The sequence below is a fragment of the Lagopus muta genome, chromosome 18 (genome assembly GCF_023343835.1).
Source record: "Lagopus muta isolate bLagMut1 chromosome 18, bLagMut1 primary, whole genome shotgun sequence".
Classification (NCBI taxonomy): domain Eukaryota; kingdom Metazoa; phylum Chordata; class Aves; order Galliformes; family Phasianidae; genus Lagopus; species Lagopus muta.
Window position 1 is genome coordinate 6001343 of NC_064450.1, and position 21376 is coordinate 6022718.

The following is a 21376-nucleotide window of genomic DNA, read 5'->3' on the forward strand; positions in this document are numbered from 1 at the left end:
CTGATGCTGCTCTCTCGTGTTCTGCAGACATGGGGAGTTTTGAGGACAGTGAGACAGAGCAGAGTGTGTCCCATGGGGAGGCAGCTGTCATCCGGGCACCTCGCATCGCCAGCTTCCCCCAGCCCCAGGTCACCTGGTTCCGTGATGGGCGCAAGATCTCCCCCAGCAGCCGAATGTGAGTATACCCCAGTACCTCCTCAGTGCCCCCTCAATATCTCCCCAATGCTCTCCCAGTATCTCCTCTATGTCTTCCCTCTACTTTCCCACTATCTCCTCTGTATCCTCCTGCATCTTCCCAGTACTGCATCTTCCCAGTACTCTCCCAGTACTCCCCTCCTATACCCCCAATACCTCCCCAGTATCCCCCCACTATCTCCTTAGTAGTATCCCAGTATCTCCCCTGTATCTTCCCGGTACTCTGGCAGTACCCCCATCCCAGTATCCCCCCAATATACCCCAGTATCCCCCTAGCATCCCCCCAGCATCCAGAGATAGTCCATTTCCCTTGGCTGCCGCCGTCCTTGTTCAACCAGCAGTGAGGATGTTTAACAGATGTCTTGAGATTGTTGCACTAAAACCCAGGGAGGGACTTGGCGACTGTTTGTCATCAGGGAAATAGATTTAACAACAACAAAAAAAAAGAAAATAGCCTTAGGGGAGGGAGGCAGGGGGGGCTCAGCACGTGCCAGGGCAGCAGCTGATGTGGAGGAGCGTGCATGGTGTGTGTATGTGGGGCGTCCCTATGGGGCTGCATGCTGAGCCCATCGCTGGCAGCACGGCGTGTGGGAATTGAATTTGTAACCCACATTATGCAGGAATTGAACTGGTCTCTTTTCTATTTGCAAAGCAGGATTGAGGAGATAAAACTCCTTTATCTCATATTTAATGGTAAAATATATTCCACTCTTCTCCCCCCCCCCCTCCTCCCCAAACCATTTTATGTTTCCAGCAGATTGGATCGTTCCGTTAAGAAAAAATAAATAAATAACCTGGGCCCTATTAATCTGCACTATCCACTGTGCTCCATGGATGCTGTGCATGGGAGGGTGGGTGGGCAGCGTGGGGCTCAGCCTGTGGCTCATTTGTAGGGTCTGTGGCTGAGCTACGCTCCCCCACACGATGGGCACATATTTAGGGTTGGGATGGTCTGATCCCATCTGTACCCATGGGGCAGGGAAATGAGGGGTCCCAGCACATCAGTTGTGTCCCCATTGGGTTTGGGATGGTCCGATCCCATCTCCCCCCCTGTGATGTGGGGTAGTGGGGAGATCCCGATTGATCCTCCTTCGGCTCACATCCCCTATGCCACGCTCACCCCACAGAGCCATCACGCTGGATAACACCCTGGTCATCCTCTCCACGGTGGCCCCGGATGCAGGACGTTACTACGTGCAGGCAGTGAACGACAAGAACGGGGACAACAAGACCAGCCAGCCCATCACGCTCGCCGTGGCCAGTGAGTGCCCCGCTCCCCTGGCGCCGCCTGGCTGCCACCCACCTTTAATTTGCAGTAAATCTCTTTGGAGGCTCCGCTTCTGCTGACTTAACGGTTTGGCTGCCTCCAAATTTATTTAGGCACTTTGGGCTGTGCTGCAGACGGCGGCCAGTGCTAATTGCAGCACCAGCGGAGCCCTGCTCCCTGTGCCATCCTAATCGTGGTGCTGCTGGGGTGCCCTCAGGTGCTGGGATGGATCTGGGACAGGATGGTGCCAAGTAGCTCCTTTGCTGCCCTGCTGGTGCCCCTGTGCTGGCCAAAGACCACTCTTGATCCGTGTGGCTCTGGATCAGCCTCAGTCTATTGCAGAACCATGCACCCCCCTGCCCTCTGGGTCCCCTCTCTGGTACCTATCCCAGTGATGACCCCATCCTAAGGAACATGTCTCAAAGTGACGCTGGTCCTCTTGTCCCAGCTCCTGCTGTTCTCTCCATGGCTGCTGTTATGCGTTCCCATGCAGGGCTGTGCTTGTTCCCCTTTCCCTCCTGCCCCATTAATCAGCTGCTCCGTACCTTGGCATCCCAGTGCGTAATAAACAACTTAGAGCCCATGTTTATGGATTCAGCTATATCAGCAGCTTTCACGACGATCACATTTTTACAGCGTCTACATGAGGGTTTTTTATTGTTGCAATTATTTTGCTTTATATACTCCCTTCTCCTCCTTCCCTGCCAGCTGGTGCTGTGCAGGAGCTGCTGTATGGGGTGGAGGCTGTGGGGGACACAGGATCCTATGGGAGGAGAGGGTGAATGGGGAGCTGAGAAACTCCCAGATGCCACTGTGATGGGCTGGGTGTGCTGCAGGAGAGCAGAGCCCTGCAGTTCCTGCCCCCCCATGGCATATGGAGGGAGGGGGGTGCTGATGGCTGTCGCTCTGGCCTGCTTCTCCCCAGACGTGGGTGGCCCTGCCGATCCCATTGCACCCACCATCATTGTCCCACCCAGGAACACCAGCGTGGTGGCCGGGACCTCAGAGGTGACCATGGAGTGCGTGGCCAACGCCAGGCGAGTAGCAGCGGGGATGGGATGGGGCTGGGGGACCCCCATCAGCTCTGTTCAGCAGGGGTGAGATGCGCCATGGGGTAGGAGGTATGGGACGCAGGGGGGCTGGCTCATGGCATCCTCCTGCCCCTCCCCTCCCCAGGCCACTGATCAAGCTGCACATCATCTGGAAGAAGGACGGCGTGCCCATCTCCAGTGGCATCAGTGACTACAGCCGCCGGCTCACCATCCTCAACCCCACGCTGGGTGACAGTGGCTACTATGAGTGCGAGGCTGTGCTGCGCAGCAGCAGTGTGCCTGCTGTGGCTGAGGGTGCCTACCTGTCCGTGCTGGGTGAGGCACTGCCGTGCATGCAATGAGTGGGGCCGGGCTCAGCCCCTCAGGATGGGTGTGGAGAATCCCAGTGCTAACGCTGCCTGTCTCCGTGTTTCCCTTTGCAGAGCCCCCACAGTTTGTCAAGGAGCCGGAGAGGCACATCACAGCTGAGATGGAGAAGGTGGTGGCCATCCCGTGCCAAGCCAAAGGTGAACTGCACCCCGTGCCTGCTGTGGTCTCACACCTAACATGTTCCTGTGCCTGACCCAACCCCGTCCTTGCAGGTGTGCCACCTCCCGACATGGCCTGGTACAAGGACGCATCCCTCATCCATCCGGAGCAGCTGTCCCGCTTCCAGCTGCTGGCAGATGGCAGCCTGCAGATCAGTGGGCTGCTCCCTGATGACACTGGCATGTTCCAGTGCTTCGCCCGCAACGCGGCCGGAGAGGTGCAGACCACCACGTACCTGGCTGTGACCAGTAGGTGTCAGCCCCCCTGTCCCAGAGCCCAGGATGCCCTGCATGGGATGGGACCCCCCAGACAGGGACAGACCCCTTTGCCAAGACTAAGCACTGGGGAGGGCTTCGGGGGTATCTGTGCATCTCTTTGCTCCGTAGGCATCGCCCCCAACATCACGAGGGGTCCCCAGGACAGCACGGTGATCGATGGCATGTCTGTAATCCTCAACTGTGAGACCTCGGGGGCTCCACGCCCAGCCATCACCTGGCAGAAAGGTACAGGGGCTGGGGGCATGGTGCCCTGCATGCATGGTCCAGGGGGTCCTTGGCAAGCTCATTGCACGGGGCTCAGCCAAATCTTCATCCTCCTGGTTTGGTCCTGAGCTCGTTGCTTGGCTGATGGCTGTGGGTGACAGACCCCCCCGTTGTCCCCCAGGGGAGCGGATCCTGGCCAGCGGCTCAGTGCAGCTCCCACGCTTCACCCTGCTGGAGTCGGGCAGCCTGCTCATCAGCCCCGCGCACCTGACTGATGCTGGCACCTACACCTGCCTGGCCACCAACTCCCGTGGCGTGGATGAAGCCTCCGCTGACCTGGTGGTCTGGGGTAAGGTGCCTGCACTGCAGGTCAGACCCTGCTGGGTGCAGTGCCAGGGACTAGAACGTGGCTGCTCTGCTTGGAGGGATGCTAAGACTTGCAGCCACGTGGCCGCCTGTGACACTGTCCCCAGTCCTATTAGCTGGGTGGATCTGCACCTTTGCCAGCACCCTGCAGCCCCTCAGGCAGTGCCGTTCCCTCATCCTTTCCCCCCACAGCACGGACACGCATCACCGACCCACCGCAGGACCAGAGTGTCATCAAGGGCACCAAGGCCTCCATGAGCTGCGGTGTCACCCACGACCCCAGTGTGGATGTCAGGTGGGGGTCGGGGCCGGGGGTTGAGGCGGGTTGCGCTGTGTGCTGGCGCTCGGTGGTCCTGCAGTGCCACCTGGTGCCGTGTGCGCGGGGATCCCTGCACTGGGTCCCCCCTGTCGGGAGGCTGCAGGGTGCCAGGACCCCGTTGGGTTCCCATCTGGACCCCGTCGGGCTCCCACCTGGCACAGGTACGTCTGGGAGAAGGATGGTGCACCACTGGGCACAGAGAGCGGCCCCCGGCTGCGGCTGGACGAGGCGGGCACACTGCACATCTCCCAGACCTGGTCGGGGGACATTGGCACCTACACCTGCAAGGTGCTCTCGGCTGGTGGCAATGACTCACGCAGTGCCCACCTCCGTGTTCGGTGAGACCCCCACCCCATAGGTGCTGCGTGTCCCACTGTGCCCCCTGCCCTAACCGCCGTGTCCCCCGCCCCGTCCAGGCAGCTCCCCCATGCCCCCGAGAGCCCCGTGGCCATCTTGAGCCCCCTGGAGAAGCGGGCCATCAACCTGACCTGGGCCAAGCCCTTCGATGGCAACAGCCCCCTGCTGCGTTACCTCGTGGAGATCTCTGAGAACAGTAAGGGGCTGTGCCCACCTCCCAGACCCTGGGGGTTGTCCCTGTGGGGGTTGGCTCAGCTGCCCCCATCTGGAGATGTGGGCTGAAGCCTGGTCTCTGTCATCACACTGGGAAGGGAAGAGATGCTGTGTGGAGCTTGAGGACCGTGGGACTGCTCAACCAGTGGGCAGGGGATGCAGGAACCCTGAGATGTTCTCCACTGCTCACCGCTTTCTCCCCACAGATGCACCCTGGACAGTGCTGCTGGCCAGCGTCGACCCCGAGCTGACATGGGTGGTGGTGCGGGGATTGGTGCCAGCCCGTTCCTACCAGTTCCGCCTATGTGCTGTCAACGATGTGGGCAGGAGCCAGTTCAGCAAGGACACAGAGAGGTGAGTGGCAGTGGGGGGGACACGTGTCTGCGGATAGGCGGAGTGCTCATCCTCACCTGGTGCCCCTCAGAGTGTCTCTGCCCGAGGAGCCGCCCTCTGCACCGCCCCAGAACGTGATCGCCAGCGGCCGCACCAACCAGTCCATCATGATCCAATGGCAGCCACCCCCTGAGAGCCACCAGAACGGTGTCCTCAAGGGCTACATCATCCGGTAGGTGCCTGTGGGGGAGCGTGGGCACCCTGTCCCCACTGTCCTGGGATGCAGCACTGATGACAGCTGGTCCCCAGCTACTGCCTGGCCGGGCTGCCCGTGGGCTACCAGTTCAAGAACATCACCAATGCTGACGTCAACAATCTGCTCCTGGAGGACCTCATCATCTGGACCAACTACGAGATCGAGGTGGCGGCGTACAACAGCGCTGGCCTGGGGGTGTACAGCATGAAGGTGACGGAGTGGACGCTGCAGGGAGGTAGGCAGGGCTGGGCAGAGCTTGGTGGTTGCACCAGTGGGGTGGGAGCTTGGCTTGGCTAGCCGTGCTCTGTCACAGAGGTGATGGGGATGGGCTTAGGAGGATGGGGGGGGGGTACCTGGGACGAGCACAGGGACCAAGCATTGGGCATGGCCCCAAGATGAGGCACTCCTGGATGCCTGGGGTCCCTGTGCTGAGGGAGGAGACCCAGCAGAGCCAGAGCTGCTGCCAGCGTGCCCTCCATCCTTACAGTGCCCACTGTGCCCCCGGGCAACGTGCAGACTGAGGCCACCAATTCCACCACCATCCGCTTCACCTGGAACCCCCCCAGCCCTCAGTTCATCAACGGCATCAATCAGGGCTACAAGGTGAGGGGTCACTCGCAGATCTCCCTGAGAAGCGTGCACCAGGAAGCCCCTTGGCCAACCCACACAGTGTAGCATGACTCCTCCTTGCAGTCCCCCCAGCTATGTTAATGGATTCCAGCCCAACTGTTAAAACAATATTTACTGAGATTTAACACTTGCGTGGTCTTGGAGTCACTGTAATTAATTGCAATTTGCAATTAATTCAAATTTACGTTAATTAAATTGAATTGAAACATTGAACTTGTTTCTTAATCCACTCAAAAGAAGTTCAGGAATTTAATTGCTGCTGAATGAGATAACCAGAGCAAGTAGGATATTTAACATTCTTATTAAATGCCACTTAGTATTTTTGATTAGTATTTTTAGGGCCTAATTAGTATTTAATTAAGTTGCTATAGGCTATCTTACACAATACCAATTAAATGCCCAAACATACCTCCTGAACGAAGGCAAGCTGGTGATTACGTGCTGTTATCAATTGGAGTTAATCACTAATTGCACGCTCCATATTGGCTCGTAAGGGTGCACACGTACCAGTTAGACAGCATCAAGTGCTCCCTGCATCATTAATTGATATTTAATCAATGCTGAATAAACAAACGGGGCTGGGGATGCTGGGAGGATGGCGCTCGTGTGGTGGGGACCATGGTGCCTGTCCAAGCACCTCCTTACCTTCCGACGATTCCTGCAGCTTATTGCCTGGGAGCCGGAACACGAGGAAGAGGCGACGGTGGTGACGGTGCGGCCCAACTTCCAGGACAGCGTCCACGTGGGTTACGTGGTGGGGCTGAAGAAGTTCACGGAGTATTTGACGTCAGTGCTGTGCTTCACTACGCCGGGGGACGGCCCGCGCAGCCCGCCCCAGCTGGTGCGCACCCACGAGGACGGTACGGGGAGGCTCTGCGCGCCCCAGGGTGGCAGTGAGCAGCCCAGTGATGTGGGGCTGGATCCTGCTGGTGCTGGGGGAGGATGTGGCACGGGGTGCCCATGAGCCCTGGGAAGCCCTGTGCCTGGGGAGCCCGCTTCGTGTTGGGTCCTATGGGCTCCCGTGGGTGCGTGGCTGTGTGCTGAGCCCGGGTGTCTTTGGGCAGTGCCTGGCCCTGTGGGACACCTGAGCTTCAGTGAGATCTTGGACACATCCCTGAAGGTCAGCTGGCAGGAGCCCCTGGAGAAGAACGGTATTCTGACAGGTAGGGATGCTGAACCCCAACTCTGCGGCATCTGCCTGCATCAGCTTCACAGCATCTTCCTCCAATCCCTGACCTCACAGCAACTTGCCCTCCAACCCCGCAGCATCTCCCATGACCCAACCCCACAGCATCTCCCTGCACCCTGCTCAGCCCCACGGGGTGGGTGACTGGGGGCTGATGGCACGGGGTGTGCTTCAGGCTACCGGATCTCCTGGGAGGAGTACAACCGCACCAACACACGGGTGACCCACTACCTGCCCAACGTCACGCTGGAGTACCGCGTCACCGGCCTCACCGCCCTCACCACCTACACCATCGAGGTGGCTGCCATGACCTCCAAGGGCCAGGGCCAGGTTTCTTCCTCCACCATCTCCTCGGGAGTGCCACCAGGTGAGTGTGGTGGTGTGGGAACACCGTGGGATGCAGCTGGCGCTGGGGGCGAGCAAGTTGGTGCCACCCACCCTGCCCTGTCCCTGCAGAGCTGCCCGGTGCCCCCACCAATTTGGGCATCTCCAACATCGGTCCCCGCTCCGTCACTCTCCAGTTTCGCCCGGGTTATGATGGCAAAACCTCCATCTCTCGCTGGCAGGTGGAGGCACAGGTATGGGATGGCTGTGGGGTGGCAAAAGGGGTGCTGGGGTGGCAGTTCACCCCACTGCCTTCCTGCAGGTTGGCCAGAATGGTGAAGCTGAAGAGTGGGGGCTCGTCCACCAGCTGGCTAATGAGCCTGATGCCCGCTCCATGGAAGTGCCCAATCTGAATCCCTACACCTACTACAGGCAAGTGGCCAGGGCTGTGCCATCCTTCCTAGGAGACCAGACCACTCTGGTCCCCGCTGTGACCCTGCTCTCCCCTCTCAGTTTCCGCATGCGGCAGGTGAACATCGTGGGCACCAGCCCCCCCAGCCTACCCTCCAGGAGGATCCAGACCCTGCAGGCTCCCCCGGATGTGGCACCTGCTAATGTCACCCTGCGGACAGCCAGTGAGACCAGCCTGTGGCTGCGCTGGATGGTGAGGGTGGACCCTGAGGGTCTGCACCTGTGGGCACAGTGCCCATTGGGACAGCCTGGAGTGGCTGTGGGACATTGGGAATGATGGTGACTGTTTGTGCCAGCCTCTCCTGGAGCAGGAATACAATGGGAACCCCGACTCGGTGGGCTACCGGATCCGCTACCTGCGCTCGGATGGGCGAGGGCGGGCAGTGGTGCACACCATCCATGACCGTGTGGAGCGAGAGTACACCATCGAGGACCTGGAGGAGTGGACCGAGTACCGGGTGCAGGTCCAAGCCTTCAATGCCATTGGCTCAGGGCCCTGGAGCCATTTGGTGCTGGGACGAACGCGGGAGTCAGGTACCAGCAGCTCCCACCGGCCCAATGCTGACCTACACTCATTCCTAGTGCTGACCTTTCATTGTCATCCCCTCTAGTGCCCTCCTCCGGCCCCAGCAATGTGTCAGCACAGGCCACGTCCTCCAGCAGCATGCTGGTGCGATGGAGCGACATCCCCGAGGCAGACTGCAACGGCCTCATCCTGGGCTACAAGGTGAGCAGCTACACCAGCCCCAGTGTCTGTGCCCTGCCCCAGGAGCCACAACTTGCCCAGGCTGTGCCACCTCTGAGAGCCTGTTCTGCTCCACCCTGGGAGACCTAGGAAGCCCAGCTGTGTCACATGGGTTTGTTTCAGGTGATGTACAAGGAGAAGGATTCAGAAGCACGTGCCCAGTTCTGGCTAGCAGAGGGCAATGCCTCCCGCAGCGCCCAGCTGACAGGGCTGGGCAAATTCACGCTGTACGAGATCCGTGTGTTGGCCTTCACCAGGATTGGGGACGGCGTGCCCAGCCGGCCCCCTGTCCTTGAGAGGACTCTGGATGATGGTGAGTGCCAGTGCACAGAAGGGCAGAAAGATCCCAAGAGGGTGAGGGGTACCCAGGGTGCCTAAGGTCGTGTCATCCCTCTCTTCCTATCTCTGCTCCCTGGGGCTTCTCTAACCTGGACACGCAGGATGCCATTCCCTGAGGATGGGAATGGTTGCTATCTGCATAGGGCTGGGCATTCTGCACTCACTCGTGTGCTCTGTGGTGAACCCCACCTCTCTCATTCCAGTACCTGGGCCTCCTGTGGGGATGCTGTTTCCTGAAGTGAGGACGACCTCTGTGCGGCTCATCTGGCAGCCGCCTGCAGCCCCCAACGGCATCATCCTGGGTAGGTGGGAGCTGCTGTGGCTGTGCCATGATGCTCTGCAGAGGGATTCAGAGAGCCTGTGGGAGCCAGGAGCAATATGGGAGAGGCAGAGGCCAGCTCCCTGCCACCCTTTAGCATCTCACAGCCTGCTGCCCCCACATCAGCAAGCTCCACCCCAAACATAGCAGGGAGTGACCCCCTCACTGCTGGCTCGGAGTGGGGCAAGGATGGAGGGGAGGCAATGGGGAGTGCTGAGGGGCCGTCCTCCACGGTGCCACCCCCATCCCTGCAGCGTACCAGCTCACCCACCGCCTTAACACCACCACGGCCAACGCGGCTGTCAGCGAGGTGCTGGGCCCCAGCACACGGCAGTACACGGCCACCGGCCTGCAGCCCGAGGCCACCTACCTCTTCCGCATCGCGGCACAGACCCGCAAGGGCTGGGGAGAGGCAGCTGAAGCCCTGGTGGTGACCACGGAAAAGAGAGGTATGAGGGGGTCCAGCCTGCGGCTCGGCATGCCGGTGCTGTGCCCACGATGCTCTCAGCCCCCTGCCTCCCCCAGATCGCCCGCAGCCCCCCAGCAAGCCGCTGGTGCGGCAGGAGGACGTGCGTGCCCGCAGTGTTCTTCTGTCCTGGGAGCCGGGCAGTGATGGGCTCTCCCCCGTCCGCTTCTACACGGTGCAGACCCGTGAGCTGCCCAGCGGTGAGTGGGCACTGCACCCTGCATCCGTCAGCCACAATGCCACGGCCGTCATCGTGGACAGGTGAGGCACGGAATGATGCCAAGTCACGGTGGGGGTTGCTGAGAGATGGGCTCTGCTTTGGGCACCTGCCCAGTGCCTCGGTTTCCCCACCTGATGGGAAGCGCTCACAGCAGGGTTGTGAAGCGCTGTGGGAGGGATGGAGCCCAAGGAGTGCCTAATGGCCTCACCGTCCCCATCCTGCTCTGTTCCCATGCAGGCTGAAGCCCTTCACCTCCTACAAGTTCCGTGTGAAAGCGACGAATGACATCGGGGACAGCGAGTACAGCGAGGAGTCAGAGTCGCTCACCACCCTGCAGGCAGGTCGGTGCCCCTGAGGGCTGGGGGTGGTGCTGTGCCTTCCTGCATGGCACTGACATGGTGGCATCAGGTGTCCTGCTTGTCTCTGAAGCCTTACCGCCTACTTCTGCCCTGCAGCCCCCGAGGAAGCCCCCACCATCCTCTCTGTCACCCCACACACTACCACATCCGTGCTCATCCGCTGGCAGGTATTGTCCCCATGGAGGTGGCACCGAGGGGTGGCAGTGCTGTGTGGCACTCCATGGCTCTCCAAGGCTGGGCATTGGGTACAAGGCACCCTGCTGAGGCTGGGAACAGCCATCTCAGGGGGTGCTGGCTGAGAGCAGCCCCTCACCTTCCCCACTCCACAGCCCCCATCTGAAGACAAGATCAATGGGATCCTGCTGGGCTTCCGCCTCCGCTACCGTGAGCTGCTGTACGACACCCTGCGTGGCTTCACCCTGCACAGCATTGGCAACCCCAGCACCACGTGGGCTGAGCTCACCCGTGAGTGTTTGTGGCCTCGGGAAGCACAGGGACATGTGGGGCACAGTGGTGGTGGGCGGGGGACAGCAGGGCAGTGTCCTGCATCACATGCTTTGCACCCGTGTTCAGTGCTGGGTACCATTCTGGAGCCAAGCTGTGACCCACGGAGCTGTCACCTTTGTGCCATCAAGTCAGACTTTGCTGTGTGCCATCAGTCAGACTGTCCCTAACGCACTGTGCTGTGCTGTGTGGCTGAGTCCTGCTGTGCTCAGACCCCTCTGTGCCTGTCACACGGGTGTCCATAAGTGTGCACGTAACACCGGTGTCTGTGTGATGTTCCTGCTGTGCGTGTCTGTGTGCTGCCATCCTCAGGCCCTGGAGGGAATGGGGTCACAGCTGCTTTAGTAACAATGGGGACATGAGGGATAAGGGTAGAGCCCAAGACTGCTCCCAGCAGCAGTTGATCCCCCATGGGGACCCTGATGCCCAGATCCTGCTTGTCCTATTCAGGGGATGGGGGGACTAGAGGGCTCCTCAGTGCTGTGACAGTCCTCAGAGGTGATGGGCTCCTTTTGGGTACCCTGGGTGGGAGGCAGTGCTGGAAGGAGAACTAACACTGCTTGCTTTCACCACTCTGTGCCACCCAGCTGTCTATGCCGTGCACAACCTCAGCGAGGTGTCCCTCACCCAGTACGAACTGGACAGTAAGTCACTGCTCCCTGTCCCCCCACGCTGCCACCCCCTGTGTCTCTCCCCTCTGCCTGCCTGTTCTACGAGGTGAATCCTCACGTCCTGTGTCCAGGGGACACCTCTGCTTGTCTGCTGCCGCTGCCCCTTGGGAACTCTCTCGTGTTTCCTGGAGAGGGGGTTCTGTGGGGTCCCTTGGGAAGGTGGCATTCTGCTCACCCATCTCCTCTCTCCCCACAGACCTGAGCAAGCACCGGCGCTACGAGATTCGCATGAGTGTGTACAACGCAGTGGGTGAGGGACCCCCCAGTCCCCCCCAGGAGGTCTTTGTAGGTGAAGCAGGTGAGTTTGCCAGAGGGGGCTGGAACATCCTGGTACATTGTCCTGTGTCCCTGTGCCCCCCCTGCATCCCCTCTTTACAGCCCCAATGGGCCATTGCACATTGAGGGAGGCTTTCCCCCCCACCTTGGTTGTAGCTGGGCTGTGATACTGCTCCTTCCTTCTGCACAGTGCCCACCGGAGCACCGCAGAACGTGGCCGTGAAGGCAGCCACTGCCACCCAGCTGGATGTCACCTGGGAGCCACCACCCGCCGAGAGCCAGAACGGGGACATCCAGGGCTACAAGGTACCGGGCTCCATCACCTGAGAGTTGGCACTGAGCTGGGGCTGCGGGACACTGGGGCTGTGGGGATGACCTGGGGAGAGGCTGGCAGAGTGCCGTGTGCCCTGGGAAGGTGCTGGGGAGATGCTGTGCGAGTGTTGTTGGAGGGTGCTGGGTACCCTGGTGAGAAGCTGGGTACCTGGCTGGGTTTCCAGGAAGATGCTGTGCGTGCCGACGGGGAAGGGATGTGGGAACGAGCCGGGTAGCTCTGCCCGCCTCTGAGCACCAGAGGGCGCCTTCGGTCCTCGGATGCGCCCGGTCCCCGGTGCGGGATGCTGGGGATCTGATAGGGTCACTGATGGGAATGCAGCCGGGCTGCCCTGCCCTGCACTCTAAATCCGCATCCATCGTGATTCCTCCTTCCCAGCCCTGTCCTTTGAGATTTGGCAGCAGCTCAGAGGTGATCTCAGCACGACTGATGTGCAGTGCACTGATGCTTGTCCCTGAGCCAGCTGCAAGCAACGGTCTGTCTGATGCCTGGCATTGCCTGGAGCCATGCTGGAGGCATGCTGGAGGGGGACTGGGTTTTCCCTCTGGCATACCCAGAGCTCTAGCCACTCCAGGACTGGGGGCTTGAAGTAGGGCTGTGCCAGCTGGCTGAGCACAAGGCTTTGGTGGGGAGGAGGAATGAATTGGCATCACACACCAAGCTGGGGTGTCAGTGCCACCTCTTCTGAACCTGCAGATCCACTTCTGGGAGGCACAGCGGCAGAATGAGAGTACACGAGTGAAGACACTGTTCCTGCCCGAGACTGGGGTGAAGCTGAAGAACCTGACAGGATACACCTCCTACTGGGTCAGCATCGCTGCCTTCAATGCTGCTGGAGACGGACCCCGCAGCACCCCAGTTACGGCCCGGACACAGCAGGCAGGTGGGGCCATGGCACAGCTCCACAGGGCAGTGCTTGGGGCTGATGTGGTGCTGGAGGGTCCCCAGGAGCACTGAGCTGTCCTTGACTCCCCCCACATTCCCTTGCAGCCCCCAGCGCCCCCGGTTCCATCCGATTCAGTGAGCTGACCACCACATCAGTGAACGTGTCCTGGGAGCCACCACCGCTGCCCAATGGCATCCTGGAGGGTTACAGGCTGATCTATGAGCCCTGCATGCCCGTGGACGGTGAGGGCACAGCGGGGGCATCCGAGGGGACTCGGGGGGGTCCCGGCTCAGCGTCCATCCCTGCAGGTGTCAGTAAGATTGTGACGGTGGATGTGAAGGGAAACAGCCCGCTGTGGATGAAGGTGAAGGACCTGGCTGAGGGCATCACCTACCGGTTCCGGATCAGGGCTAAAACCTTCACCTACGGACCGGACGTTGAAGCCAACATCACCACAGGGCCAGGGGAAGGTAGTGGGGGGCTGTGGGGGTGCTGGGGTGATAGAGGAGCTATGGCTGGGGACGCTTCCCCGGTGCTCATCCCCCATGTGGGTCCCATGTGGGTTGTCCCCTTGTGCCACCAGCTCTGCTCTGGGTCCCCAGGTGCCCCTGGCCCTCCTGGAGAGCCCTTCATCTCCCGCTATGGCTCAGCCATCACCATCCATTGGACGAGTGGAGACCCCGGCCAAGGACCCATCACAAGATACGTCATTGAGGCTCGGCCTTCAGGTACTGCAGCTCCACCAGTGGTGTTCTGGGCTTAGGGAAACTGAGGCAGGGAGCACCAGCTCTTCCTGGACGTGCAGTGGGCTGAGTTAGGGGTTAGGAGCTGGTGTTGGCTGTGTGCTTGCCCTCAGAATGCTAATAAGGGATAGATGGAAAGGGGCGAGTGAGTCACCAAGCAGCTCAGATTTCACAGTCATAGAAGTCACGGTGTCCCCTCAGCCAGGGGAATTGGACCAAGGGGCACTGAAGCCATCCTGAACTGTAGGGCTGCTGAACAAGAGTCCCCACTCCTGCAGCAGGGAGCTGCGGGCACAGCTGCACTTTCTCCTCTATCCTGGCACTGATGACTTCTCTGTGCTGCAGATCACAGCACAGATGATCTGACCAATTGTTAATGGGGAGCCGGTGCTGTGTGGTTGTGTGCTCCCCAGGGAGCTGCCTTGCCCTTGGCCACGAGGAGGGTGGTGATAAATCAGCTCTGTGGGATGCTGTGGCGTGTTAACGATGCTGCAGCGAGCGAGCTTGGCTCCAGATGGCAGAGGGGATGCTCCCAGTGTGGGTGTGGGGAGGGGGCTGCAGAGGGACATGTTCCCTGCCTGGAAATCAATTCGCCCTCCCATCCCCTTCTCTCCTCCAGACGAGGGGCTCTGGGACATCCTCATCAAAGACATTCCCAAAGAAGTGACCTCCTACACCTTCAGCATGGACATCCTCAAGCAGGGGGTCAGCTACGACTTCCGTGTCATCGCTGTCAATGATTATGGCTATGGGACCCCCAGCACACCATCCCCCTCTGTCTCAGGTACCCCCAGGGGATGCTGAATCCTCCTGCTTATCCCCATTTCACTAGCTCGACCCTCCTGGGGTCCCCTTATCCATACCAGTTTGCCCACCCCTGGCAGTCCCTTTCTGATCCCGTCCCATGCTGTCCCCCAGCCCAGAAAGCCAACCCCTTCTATGAGGAGTGGTGGTTCCTGGTGGTTATTGCCCTGGTGGGGCTCATCTTCATCCTCCTGCTTGTCTTCGTGCTCATCATCCGCGGGCAGAGCAAGAAGTATGCCAAGAAGTCAGACTCGGGTGAGCGCTGGGGTTCTGCTATTCTGGGGTGGTGACAGTGGTGGGGACCTGCTGGGGACATCAGGAGGGATGATGTGCCTGATGGGAGGCTGCATGCTGGGCAGGGGGGAATCGTTTGGGGGCTGCAGAGTCCTGCCCCATATCAGAGTCTCTCTAGGGCATCCCCGCTTGCTTTTGGGGTCTGCGTGGGGTGGTGAGCACCCGAAGCAGCACCCAGCCTGCCTCAGGGTGATTGCTCCAGGGCTCTTCTGATGTCCCAGGAAGTTGCTGCATGCTATGTGGAGAGTGCTGGGAGCTGAGGATTAAATAAACGGTTTGTCTTGCTGCCAGCTGTGGAGTCAGGGCAGCTCAGGGGCTCGGCGGAGGTCACTGGGATTAGTCAAACACAGCCCTGTTTTCTTAGCTGTATCAAGGGCTCAAATTGTGGGGAAAATCCAGACCTCCTCATTAAGCAAACAGCCGCTGAACTGGAGGCAGCACAGCAGGGCAGAGTGTGAGCCAAAGCTTGGCTCTGCTGGGGGCACAGGGCATCTCATGGGTGTTCCTGGACTGCACTGCCCTCAGTGTGGGCAGGGGATGGGGCAGGGGATGGGGCTGAATCACCCCATGCCGCTTCCCCATTTGGAGGGCTCAGGGAGCCTGAAGGATGCTGAGTCCCTGTCCTGCAGGAAATGGCTCCAAAGCAAACGCCCTGACCCACGGTGAGATGGTGAGCCTGGATGAGAGCAGCTTCCCTGCCCTGGAGCTCAACAACCGGCGCCTTTCCGTCAAGAATTCCTTCTGCAGAAAGAATGGCATCTACACCCGGTAGGGGCCCATGCCATGGGAAAGGAAGGGGCTGGTCAGACATTGTGCCCATGGGCACAGTCCTGGGGGGGCTCTTGGTGTATCCAGGGGCATCCCTCTGTGCCCTGAGCTGCACCTGTGCTGAGCACCTGCCTGTCCCCAAGGTCCCCGCCGCGCCCCAGCCCCGGCAGCTTGCACTATTCGGATGAGGATGTGACAAAGTACAACGACCTGATCCCCGCTGAGAGCAGCAGCCTGACAGAGAAACCCTCCGAGGTCTCCGACTCCCAGGTACCCACTGCACAAACAGGGCTGGGATGTGGGGGCTCAGGGGCTGGGAGAAAGATGAGCACTGCTGGGAGCCTTCCTAATGCGTCTTCCCCACACCGTGCAGATCTGGGTTGTGTTTGGGAACAGCACTGCCTGTCCCGTGCCCCATCCTGCCCTTAAGCAGTGCTTCCCCACGGCCTCAAGGCACAGACCCAGTGGGAAGCTGGCACGGCCCCGACCCATGTGCAGGGGATGTGGCACTGCAGGGGACAGCACGGGGTTGGGGACTGTCCTGCTGCCCGGTCACCGATGGCAACGGCCGCAGCTCTGCCAAGCCTGCAGAATGGCACTGTTGTGTCCTGATGGAGCAGCGGGCAGCTGTGGCCGGGCAGGAGCACAGCCCTCAGGGAGCACAGAGCATCACCCCAGGGACCGGATGCTGCAAAGCAGCGACAAAGGGGTGACCGAAGCCTGGGGGTCGGGAGGGAGGTCCCTGCGGCACAGCCCTGTCCCCAGGCAGGGTCAGCCCCGAGCTCCCTTTTCTCCACCCGCACCGATTCCTTTCGCGGATCCCAGCCCCGCTCCCTTCTGCGGAGATCGAGTGTCTTTGAGGAGCTGTGAAGAGCGGCGAGAGCCGAAAGCTGGCGCGGTGCTGCTTCCCCGCCGCCCCTCAATGGGCCCTTTGTGCGCGCCGAGGAGAAGCTGAATCCAATTACCGCGAGCAGGAGGCAGGCGGCCGCCCGCCAGCACCCCCGTCCTCACACCCCGGGGACAACGGGGCCCCAGGGCCACGCAGCCCTTTTGTGCGAGGTTTTATTTCGCTTGAGCAGAAAGCAGAACCGCCCCTGCTGTGCTGCAGCCGTTCTCACCCCCTCCATCTTTTGGGAAAGCTCTCCCCATCTTTGATGATCGTTATGGGGATACTCTGTGATTCGGTGGCGACGGGCGGCTCTGCCCCACGTTCACTCTTTGCACTGTCCCTTAGGGCAGCGACAGCGAGTACGAGGTGGATCCTGGTCACCAGAAAGCCCACTCCTTTGTCAACCACTACATCAGTGACCCCACCTACTACAACTCGTGGCGGAGGCAGCAGAAGGGCATCTCACGGGCACAGGCGTACAGCTACACCGAGAGCGACTCTGGGGAGCCCGACCACACACCCCTCTCCAACAGCACCTCCACACAGCAGGGCAGCCTCTTCCGGCCCAAAGCCAGCAGGACTCCCACCCCACAGACCCCCGGCAACCCCCCCAGCCAACCTGGCACCCTGTACCGCCCGCCCAGCAGCCTGGCCCCCGGCTCCAGAGCCCCCATCGCTGGGTTTTCCTCTTTTGTTTGATACTTAAAGGGGAGAGCAGAAGAAAACCACACGAAACAAAGGAGCAAAAAAAAAAAAAAAAAGAAAAAAAAAAAGAAAAAAAGGAAAAGAAAAAAAGAATAAAAAAGAATGCAAGAAATCAAGGAAACAAGCGTCAAGGAGGAGAAGAGGATGGAGATGCTGAGAGCCTGAGGAGGGGCTGCTCAGGTTCAGGCTTTTTCCTTTCCTTTGCAGGACTTGGAGCAGGATGCCAAGTGACAGTGCTGGGGCTGGGGGCAAAACCCAGCTCCTCTTTTTGGCCAAAGCTTTCTGTGTTAAGGACCCTTTGGCTGGAGGCTGCAGAGGGGCCCTGGCTGTGCCACAGCCCAACTTATGGGTCCCACAAGCATGTGGGAATGGGCGGTGATGCAGAGGAGACTGTGTGGGGAGAGGGGCTCTGTTTGTGTAACCTTCTGGGGGTGAAGCCCCCAGCCTGGACCCTCTGAGAAATGGGGCCAGCAGCCATGTGGACGATGAATTGCCCTCTTTGTTTGCCCCTGGCCCAGTGCAGCCCCCAGGGGTGCAAGTGGTGCTGATGTCTCCTATGATTTGCACCCTGGAGAGGACTCGGCAGGGTGACGCAGTGACTGTGGCTGCTCCTCTGCCTCTCTGGCAGCGTGGAGGTGTTTTTATTTTAATTCTGTTTTGTGCAGAGGCCTGGGAGCTTAAGAGGCACACGGTGGTGACGCCCGGGGTGCTCTGGGGCTGGAGAGGGGGTGGTTTTGGTGCTCTCTGCATAGCAAACCTCTCCCCTCTTCTATTGCCTATTGGTGAGCCAGGCACCAGCTGGTGGGGCTGCACCGAGAGATGCCAATAAACAGCCTGAGGATGACCCTGTCTCACCTGTCTGTCACCGTGCTGTGCTGGAGAAGGAGCCAGTAAGATGTGTCTGTCCATCCTGCTGCACTGAGAGTCAGCCCTATGGCACAGCTCAGCACACAGCTCCCTGGTTGGGGCTGCTTTCTCACTGGGACCATGGGGCTGGTTGCAGTCGTGGGGAGTGTTTGTGCAAGCGCTGCTTTTGGGGACCGGTTGGAGCTGGGTGCATGATGTGGTGCCCTCTCCACCTTTCCCCTGGGCTGGGGAGGAATGGGGGATGCTGCTCCCCAGCCGCTGCCACCTGTGGGAGTGTTGTCCCTGCTTCATCTTGTAACCACGTTGCCACAGCCAGCAGAGAGCAGGGGGCATTGCTGGCAGGTGACTCATCCAACCTACTTTGGAGTTGGCACAGGGGCAGCGGTGTTGTCTGTTCCATGGGCACTGAGGAGGGAGGCATCTCCTCACTTGAGTGCCGATGTTGGCAGGGGTGGGCTGGACAAATCCTGCTCCTTTTTTGTTGCCTGGCTCCAGCCCCAGCCTCAGGCAAGGGAATTCTTGCTCCCTGCAGGGTTGTGCTGAGAAGCCAAGCAAATCTGAGCAGCCCATGCAAGGGCTCCCTGGGAGCAGCTGTGATGCAGCCAGCATCCAGAGCATGCCCCCATTGCAGGGACACAGAGGATGCACATCCTTGGGCTGGAGATGGTCTCAGTGCCAGTGGTGTTAGTGGCACATCTTGCCTGTGCTGCCTCAGTTTCCCTGTGGCACAGACACAACACAGCCAGCTGCTCTGTGCTGACCTTGACGTGTTCCCCAGTGTGCGCTTGGCTGGGTTCTGCAGTCTGCCAAGGGCCAGCACTGTGCTTATCAGGCCTGGAGCAGCCAAGGGGGACAGAGGGGAGAAGCTGAAACCCCAAATCTCTGCTGTGCAGGGGGCAGATCCAGGTGTGTGCATCCTGCCTGCAGCTCTGGATGCTTGTCACACTGTATGGGATCTGTCACCTATGGTGGTGCCGGGGGCACTGGGGTGGCTGGGGTGGATTTTGGGTTGCTGGTTAGGAGGGAAGTGTGCTTGCTGGGAATGGTGGAGAAACCCTGCCTGTGCCAGGCTCTGACCTGCATCTCCTGCAGGTGCTGAGGTGCTGGTGGTGAGCATGCAGCACAATCCTGCTGGAGTGCATGGGTTGGCTGGTTAACTGGGTGGACAACACAAGGAAGGGGTGAGAACCTTTAGTTCTGGGCACAAGCTGATGCCTGTGGGGCTGAAGGGGGTGATTAGGGAAGTTTCTGGCCATGGTCAGCATGCACACAGGCTGTGGGGCTGGAGGATTTGGGATGGCTCTCAGGCTGCCTGCCTGGTGCTTCCCACACCTGACTGCAGCACTCCGGCTCAGAAGAAACCAGGCAGTGCTCTCAGAAGCATCTCCTGCATGGCCAAGGCAGCACCATCAGCAGAGCTGGCAGGCACTGATGTGCTGGCTGGGCTTGCTGGGGAGGAGGGGACTGGCTGCTGGGAACCCAGGCACATTTTCCTTGGCTTTTAAAAGTGCTTTACAATCTTTTTTTCACACTGCTTTCAAAAGCTGCTGAGAAGCACTAAAAGGAGCCAGCGATGGGTTCAGGGAGGGTCAGAGCCATCCAGCTACCCACTCCTGAGCCTCTGAGCATCCCCAACCCTCCTGCTATCTCCCCAGGGCAGGATCCTGCCCTGGGGACTCTGCAGGAGGAGGACAGGAGTGGAGGCAGCTCTGATAGCAGTGTTTCGGGTTCACTGGGTGCCTGCTCTGCCCAGCCACAGCCCCACCAGCCCTCAGGTGCTGTCCCCAGCAGTGCTGTCTCGCTGGCAGCCGGCTGAGCTTAATTCCTTCTGACTGTGCTGTCTCACCCAGCACTGTGCTCCCATGACAGCATCAGGTGAGGCACGCATTGCTGGCAATGCAAGGCCTTCATCTGACATGAGCTGGCCTGGTAGCACTGATTTACCTGATAATGAGCCGTGGGGGGGGGCTTGGTGCATGTGGGCAGAGCCCCAGGATGGAGCCTCCCCTTCCACAGCCACTCCAACCTGAAAAAGCGCAGGCACGGTGCTTCATGTTCTGCCTCAGTTTCCCCAATGCAAAGCAGGGAAAATCAAATTTTCTGACCGAACCGGCTATGAAAATGGCAGTGATGTGAACAGAGGGAGCAGCGTAGCCCAGGAGGAGCCTTTGGGAGCCAGCAGCAGTGCTGAACACCCACACCAGTGCAGTTGTTTTGGCCTCAGTGCTCAGCCCCCCACCCCCTCTGGCATGCCAACCCCACAGCATTGCGCGTTGCCCAGCCCTGCAGTGAGCAACGGGTTTATGGTTCTGGCTCATCCCATTCCCACGGGTGGGCAGCATTGGGATGAAGTGCCCAGCGCTGATGCATCCCTTTGGGTTGGTGCTGCTGAACCCGTGCAGCTGCATTTTGGGGAGTGGAGCCGCCCTGCAAGTGGGGTTCTCCTCTCGTTGGTGACACCAGAAACCTCTGTGCCCTGGCGCTTACTGCAGCAATGAGCTCCCGAGCACGTACGGCCGCAGCATCTGGAGCCGTATCTCCCTCTCACCACCCCTTTATTCCCCGGTCTGGCTGCATGCACAGAGGCGCCAGACGCTTTGGAATATGCAAGAAACGCCGCATTAGGCAGATTCGGGATAATCTTGTCTCTCCCGCCCCTTTTCTCCCACAAAGGTCTCGCCTTAATCTCTGGCGGAGGCTGCGCAGCCCTGAACCCTCAGCGCGGTGCCGCTGCCCCGCACCCATCGCGTGGAGCTGCCGAGGGGCTGCGGCTGCGGGGCTGGATGGGGACAGGCTGGGGACAGCAGAGGGCGAGCGGGGGTGACACGGCTGCGAGCGGAGCGTAGTCAACGGTGCCCCCCCAGGGCTGAGCCCATTGACTCCTGGCTGCTCAGTTCGGCTTTAATTCCCTTAATTAATTACAGCCTCCAGCCCCGGTTCCTACGCTGGGGGTGCGGGCAGCCCCCGCCCACTGCTGGGCCTGGAGAGGGGAGAACCGAGCTCCTGGCTGCCCCACGGGGGGAAGAGTCACACGCGTGGATCCCCGCACTCCGCACAGAGGATCTCTCTCCGAGGTTGGGGTATCCCAGTAGGGACCCCCAAAAAGGCCGCATCCAGGACAAGCCTTACTGCCTCCCCCCCCCGCCCCACTCGGGTTTGAATGGAGGGAGTGGGGCAGCCCCGTGACGTTGCGAGGCTCCATTGGCCCGGG

The 21376-nt window shown here is 60.1% G+C and overlaps 1 protein-coding gene across 6 annotated transcripts in view; it reads left to right on the forward strand.

Moving 5' to 3' along the window:
• SDK2 (sidekick cell adhesion molecule 2) overlaps positions 1 to 17315 on the forward strand; it is a 41171-nt gene extending 23856 nt beyond the window's left edge. For 2 of the 6 annotated variants that reach the window (XM_048965382.1, XM_048965386.1), the window contains 41 exons: positions 28 to 175; positions 1323 to 1456; positions 2388 to 2499; positions 2639 to 2829; positions 2937 to 3020; positions 3096 to 3290; positions 3429 to 3545; positions 3706 to 3873; positions 4083 to 4185; positions 4371 to 4547; positions 4626 to 4762; positions 4986 to 5133; positions 5204 to 5344; positions 5422 to 5603; positions 5856 to 5971; positions 6663 to 6858; positions 7063 to 7161; positions 7360 to 7551; positions 7641 to 7762; positions 7831 to 7940; positions 8022 to 8172; positions 8276 to 8513; positions 8591 to 8706; positions 8848 to 9037; positions 9267 to 9365; positions 9637 to 9831; positions 9908 to 10109; positions 10306 to 10409; positions 10524 to 10594; positions 10757 to 10892; positions 11519 to 11575; positions 11799 to 11900; positions 12069 to 12184; positions 12906 to 13092; positions 13200 to 13565; positions 13698 to 13823; positions 14458 to 14622; positions 14757 to 14897; positions 15566 to 15704; positions 15848 to 15974; positions 16939 to 17315. In XM_048965382.1, coding sequence (XP_048821339.1) covers positions 28 to 175; positions 1323 to 1456; positions 2388 to 2499; positions 2639 to 2829; positions 2937 to 3020; positions 3096 to 3290; positions 3429 to 3545; positions 3706 to 3873; positions 4083 to 4185; positions 4371 to 4547; positions 4626 to 4762; positions 4986 to 5133; positions 5204 to 5344; positions 5422 to 5603; positions 5856 to 5971; positions 6663 to 6858; positions 7063 to 7161; positions 7360 to 7551; positions 7641 to 7762; positions 7831 to 7940; positions 8022 to 8172; positions 8276 to 8513; positions 8591 to 8706; positions 8848 to 9037; positions 9267 to 9365; positions 9637 to 9831; positions 9908 to 10109; positions 10306 to 10409; positions 10524 to 10594; positions 10757 to 10892; positions 11519 to 11575; positions 11799 to 11900; positions 12069 to 12184; positions 12906 to 13092; positions 13200 to 13565; positions 13698 to 13823; positions 14458 to 14622; positions 14757 to 14897; positions 15566 to 15704; positions 15848 to 15974; positions 16939 to 17292 — 6254 coding nt within the window. In that variant the 3' untranslated portion in view covers positions 17293 to 17315. Of the gene's footprint in view, positions 1 to 27; positions 176 to 1322; positions 1457 to 2387; positions 2500 to 2638; positions 2830 to 2936; positions 3021 to 3095; positions 3291 to 3428; positions 3546 to 3705; positions 3874 to 4082; positions 4186 to 4370; positions 4548 to 4625; positions 4763 to 4985; positions 5134 to 5203; positions 5345 to 5421; positions 5604 to 5855; positions 5972 to 6662; positions 6859 to 7062; positions 7162 to 7359; positions 7552 to 7640; positions 7763 to 7830; positions 7941 to 8021; positions 8173 to 8275; positions 8514 to 8590; positions 8707 to 8847; positions 9038 to 9266; positions 9366 to 9636; positions 9832 to 9907; positions 10110 to 10305; positions 10410 to 10523; positions 10595 to 10756; positions 10893 to 11518; positions 11576 to 11798; positions 11901 to 12068; positions 12185 to 12905; positions 13093 to 13199; positions 13566 to 13697; positions 13824 to 14457; positions 14623 to 14756; positions 14898 to 15565; positions 15705 to 15847; positions 15975 to 16938 lie in introns of those variants that run through there. The other 4 variants (XM_048965384.1, XM_048965383.1, XM_048965385.1 and 1 more) reach the window with 4 other exon arrangements.
• The last annotated feature ends 4061 nt before the right edge of the window (positions 17316 to 21376 follow it).